This window comes from Chelmon rostratus, chromosome 18, assembly GCF_017976325.1.
Source record: "Chelmon rostratus isolate fCheRos1 chromosome 18, fCheRos1.pri, whole genome shotgun sequence".
Lineage (NCBI taxonomy): Eukaryota > Metazoa > Chordata > Actinopteri > Chaetodontiformes > Chaetodontidae > Chelmon > Chelmon rostratus.
This window is the reverse complement of record NC_055675.1, coordinates 11134363-11140020: the sequence shown is the minus strand read 5'-3', so window position 1 is coordinate 11140020 and position 5658 is coordinate 11134363. Positions and strand designations below refer to the sequence as shown.

At 49.0% G+C, this 5658-nt stretch overlaps 1 protein-coding gene across 1 annotated transcript; it reads right to left on the bottom strand.

Moving 5' to 3' along the window:
- Window positions 1–1385: 1385 nt before the first annotated feature.
- Window positions 1386–3649, bottom strand: lratd1 (LRAT domain containing 1). Its single transcript, XM_041959192.1, has 2 exons — window positions 3532–3649; window positions 1386–3059 (listed from the first exon to the last, which is right to left on the bottom strand). The coding sequence occupies exon 2, from the start codon at window positions 3020–3022 to the stop codon at window positions 2234–2236; it is 789 nt and encodes a 262-aa protein (XP_041815126.1). The 5' UTR covers window positions 3023–3059; window positions 3532–3649; the 3' UTR covers window positions 1386–2233.
- Between the last annotated feature and the right edge of the window lie 2009 nt (window positions 3650–5658).

Below are 5658 nucleotides of genomic sequence, written 5' to 3'. Positions count from 1 at the left end.
GCTGGAGAGGAAATGGTCTCAGGGCACATGTACAAGGTCCATAGGCTTATTAATCTGTATTTTGACATGAACCACGTCTTAAGGGAAGAGACTGCAACATCTGCACACACACACACACACACACACACACACACACACACATACAAGGTACGGATGGACGATCTGAGTCTGACTGAGCTTCTCAGTGCAGCAAACGTCTCCCCCCGCGAAAGAAAATCAGCCCCACCAGTGACAAACTCACACATGAGTAACAGTGCATGCATGCTGGCTTTCCTGCATACTCTCTCTCTCTCTCTCTCTCTCTCTCTCTCTCTCTCTCTCTCTCTCTCTTTCTCACACACACACACATATAAACTCTTTGTCTACCATTCCTCTCCAGTTAGATTTAACTACATCAACTGCAGCTCTGCTATTCACGACCACGTTGAGGCTAGAATCATGGATACCTATGTGTCAAGATTGAACCAAACAAGCTCTCGTAGTCACAAGAGCATATTTAAAAAATTCCTCCTCATCTTATAAATACAATCATAAATGAATCCCAGGTGTAGCCGACTGCCAGGCAGAACAAAGGCACACATGACTGCAGAACCTATCCATAAATCTGCTCTCTGGTCCTTTCAGACTCAATTAAGCAAACATGAGGAGCCGAGCGAAGGTAGACTGGCGTCTTCGGTCTACTGGGGTGATTGATCCCGCCTTAACTGATACTACACATCACAGGAGAAAAGGAAGGCACTGTCTTGGCTCCCAGCAGAGGAGCGTAGACATCAATCCAGAGCTAAAGCCACTGCAGACTGAAACAACACACATGCCCATAACAACACAATGTGTTCCCGCGTGATAAGCGTTAGTATACGGAGGACATCGTGTTCACAGTGCAGGTGTAAAATGTGATTTAAGAAGCCACCAAGTTTAGCCACGCTGCTGCGAAGAAGGAAAAACATAATCAGGAGATCAAGATGCCTGTGAATGTGTAAATTCCAGCAGGATACAACCCACACATGGAAAGAACAGCCTGTGGCCATGTGCAATCCCATTGACTCTATACAGCTTCCTATATACTGTAGCTGCAAGATCCCGTATGGATTTTTCATAAAGCCTTTGTGGGTTTGATGCAGATGACCAGTTTACTGCCTCCAAATACTGTGCAGATATATGAAGCCTATTTGGCTTGAGGCAGGTCAGGAGGCACTAGAACATCAATAATTCATATATCCCTCTGTGTGTGTGTGAGTGTGTGTGTGCGTGAGAGAGAGAGAGAGCAAATGATCATGAGTTTGTGTTTCAGTAATTAAGTGCGACCAAACAACACCTGCTAGACCAAGCGGTTATTTTCATATTCCAACCTCCATTTATTTGAACCAAAAAAGAGAGATCAGGGTTAAATCCACTAAACTTAAATACAAAAATAAGGGACTCAAATTGAAATCAATATATGAATACAATTTACACACACATCCAGTGCTGTGGAGCAGGATGACAGCATTGTGAAAATGACAACACTCTTATTATGGCAAAAGGGGAACTTGAACAAGCCAAATGCTTTGTTTTAGGCAACTGCGTAGCCACCTGGATCTGTCAGAGGTCTATGAGTTAGTGGCTTAGATCTGTGTTATGGTCAGTCTCGGTCTTAAAGCTAAGAGTAAAAAAATAGAAGGGAGACTATTCGAGAGCCATCCCAGATCCTATCTTTCATCACCGCCCCCCCTCATCTCTCCCTCTCCCGGTCTCACCGTCTGGTCTGCCGCAGCGGGCGCCCTATGCCGGGAAGGGGCCAATTCCATTATCCGGAGAAATTAAACAGAAAACCAAACCGAGCCGTGTGCGCTATGTGCGGTCTGTAAAGGTGATTTCGCGGTTCGGGGCGATGGATTTTTTTTTTTTTTTTTATAGAAGTCGTGTGTCCCACTCAGCACGAATCTAATCTGAAGGGGCGTTGTCTGTTTATATGGCCGCTCTCTCTCAGTTTTCAACACTCTGCAATTTGATGGAAATTCCACAGAGAGCCTGTGGTCCAGACGCAGGCCGGGGGTCCATCTCCATCCGTAACAGACAGTTCAGAACCAACAGGTCCTTGCGTGTGTGTGCGTCCGTGTGCTTGTGTGCCTGTGTGCTGAGTACGTATGTGTGTGCGCAAATCTGTGCGTCCGTGCGCATTTGGCGAGAAGAGGCAGCGGGGAGGTGGGGGGAGTAAGGGGGTGGAGGGGAGGATATCAAACGGAATCCCTGATCACTCCTTGCCCCCGTTAACCAAAGAGAGCTCTTTGAGAATTCCACTGGCGTCCACTCGCCTCCTCTCCCGGATCATGTCCTCCAGGCTGCGAAAGACCAGAGTGTGTACCCCGCTGCCGGACAGATGCACTTTGAGGAAATACTGCTGCTCCGCTGAGTGCGCCTCTCCCCCGGCTTTGAACTCCCGTTTCCCAAAGCGGCACCAGGCTGCGAAACTTTCCGAGTTGGTCCAGCATATCTCCTCGCTGCTCAGGCCCAGGTGTCCCACTGCGTTCTGCATCACTAGGTCAGGGGGGAGCGGTCGGTACCGGTACCGATTGTTGACTATCCTCCCGTGGCGGCCGTTGCTGATCTCAAGCAGGCTGTCCTTGCGGATCTCGCCCTTGTGCAGATGGATGACCTGGTCGTCCTGCTCGTAAATGGCCCAGTGGGGGGCTTGCGCGGTGGCCACCAGCTCCAGCACGTCCCCCGGTTTGCACATAGTCAGCAAAGTTTGGGCCGAGTACACATTCAAGTCCTCGTTCTCCCGCAGCTTGGAGAAGATGCATTCCTGGGAGCAGAAGGCTGAGTACTCCACCTCGCTGACCGAGAAGGGTCCCTCCTCGGCCGGGCTGTGGTCCTTGGTGAAGCCGCAGTCGGACGGAGTACGGTCGTCCACCTCCTCCTCTTCGTCAGAGAAGAAGTAGGCGACGCCGACCCGAAGCTCGTCCTTCTCCAGCCCGGACGGATCCCCCGTGGGCAGTTCGCTGTAGTTGAGGTGGGTGATCCGATCCAGTTGATTTCCCATCAATGACCTGGCAAGGCAGAGGCATGGACTGCGGTGTCTGAGAGGGAGAGGGCGAGAGGGAGATAGAGAGGTGTCAGCAGCCTAAAATGCAAACACATTTCACAGAATAAGGCTCGTTATGCACAAACGCGTGGCTGCATTTACATCTCTGTGCTCAGTAGATAAGAGAGCAGGCTGAGAAAACACTCCACACTTCTGAGCAGTCCCCGTTCAGAGGGCAAGAGCTCTCTCGTGTTATTGAGCCAAGAGAGTACACTAACACAATCAATGATCCACTGCCCCTTTGCTACCTTCACACCCGTTAATCAATCATTAATTCCAGTGGATTGTGAAAGAGCCTGGGATTCCCACGCAGAAGAGACGAGGGAAGTGGAAGAAAGACAGAAAAACAGTCTGAGGCTTGCAGCTGCTGAAAGAGTAGAGAAAGAGACAGCACTGTGGATAAAGGAGAGTCCAGCGTCTTTTACGCACGGCGCAAAATGAAAAGAAGCTGGAGGAAAAGAGGATACCTGTGCGCTCCCCGGGCAAATGGTTAAATATCCTTTTGGTCCATTAGTACAGAGGCTGCACGGTCCTCTGCTCCCCTTCTGTCTCTTCTTCTTTCCTCTTGCTTCTCACACTTGTCTGACACTCTTCGCACCGCGCACCGGGCGCTCCGGCTGTCGTGCGTGCTAGTATTTCACTTCCTACAGCGCCAGCTCCGTTTAAGTACCACGGAGAGCTCCGCCTCAGACGGCGCGCACCTCCCTCGGTGGGTTTTACTGGAGCACAGTCACAGATCCATTACCGCCGAGCCAATGGGAAACGGGCAGGAATACGCCAGTCAGTCAGAGGATCAAATCGGGTGCGCGCAGGGCGGCTGGCGGCGATAGGCGGCTGTTACCGTGGCATGGTTTTTGTTGTCAGAGCGCTGTGGAATTCTCGACATGATCAGCAGAGTCTGTGTATGCAAGTTCAAGGCAACAACAGTCAGCAGCGATAACAGCCGGCCTGTCTCAAGACGCGCATATGAGAGAAGCTCGAGTTTTTATTGCGCTCTGATGTGCTGTAAACATTTCCACTATCTCAGAAAAAAAGAAGCAGAAGAAGAGGAAGAAAAAAAGAAACCCTCCAAAACTGCACCCTTATCGCATGCGCACTGTTGCTGTAGGACATGACTAATGTGAACCCACCTTTCCGGATACGGGAGTCGCCTCTGTCCCCCAGTTCCCACGTGTGCATTGTAAATTATTTCCACATGCTTCAGTAGCTTCACCACATCTACATGTCCTCTCATGTCTGTGTGTGTGTGTGTGCATGTGTGTGTGTCTGGTAGAGACTGTAAAGGAGGGGCTGCAGGCAGGTATGTGTGCAAAACAAAGGAGTCTACAGGGAGATTAATACACACTCTGTGATATTTTGCTTTGCACTGGGGTTGTGTCTAGGAACAAAATATGACAGAAATAAAATGCAAATCAAAATTTCAGCCTCACTTTTGCGTGTGTGACATATTGTATGCTTGCATGTTGTTCTTGCAAGATAAACCTGAGGACACTTATGTCATCCAGCTGCAGTCGTGCCTCTTGTTTCATCAGCGCCGTCCAGAGCAGATAGCCATCTTACCGTTCATATCACCACTTCTTTGGAGTGATTGTTTTCTCTGTCTACCTCCACATCAGAAATCTGATCGTTTTATTTCTTTTTCTTTTCTTGCCTTTTTTTTCCCTCCCCCTTTTGCTGGCAGCATCCGGAGAGCTCCTCAGAGCATCTCTCCCAGATGGTTGGAGATTGCGGCTCTCCAGTTGCTGACATAGAACGGTCCCCGCTCTTCGTTTCCACTGGTGACAGGCAGAGCGGACGGTTGCTTTTTCAGTGGGTGAGATATGATTGTGCAGATTTACACACTCTCCCACACACACACACACACACACACACACACACACACACACAAAGGACAAACACAAACTGTCATCCATGCAGCCACGAGTATGTCCCTCTATGCATTTCCACTTCCTTGTGAGAGCAGGAGTGCAAGTGTCTATTTGTTTCTGATGTAGTACTTACCTTTGTGTGTGCGCGCATCCATTTACTAAAAGTCAGACAGGTAGAGAAAAACATACACTGTGTAAGATTGATATTTTTTTTCCTCCATTGGGCAAAACCCTGCGCACACACACACACACACACACACACACACACACACACACACAAACAAGGTGTCATGAGACTGTGAGCAGCTCTACAGCTCCTACGGGCATGTGGTCCTGCCACCTATAATCTACAATGAGCAGAAATGAGTTTCCTTTGTAGGCACCGCCTTTCCTGGACACACACATATATGAGACACACATATATTTCTCTCTCTCTTTCTTCCTCTGTCTCCTTCCCTCTCTCTCTCTCTCTCTATTTTACACACGCACAGACCTAATCATATATGCAGCTGGTGTAATAATAAGGCAGGGTGCAGACAGTACTGGAATAACTACTGAGACAGGGTGATATTTCACAACCCCAATAATTGGATATGTCTCTATTCTCTAATTACTAACTTAATCATATACGCTGCAGCACCATACCGTGCGGATAAAAGAGACTGACATGTGCACACACACGGTCAGCTGTCTGCACATTTATCCACAAGTGTATTCAAACATCAG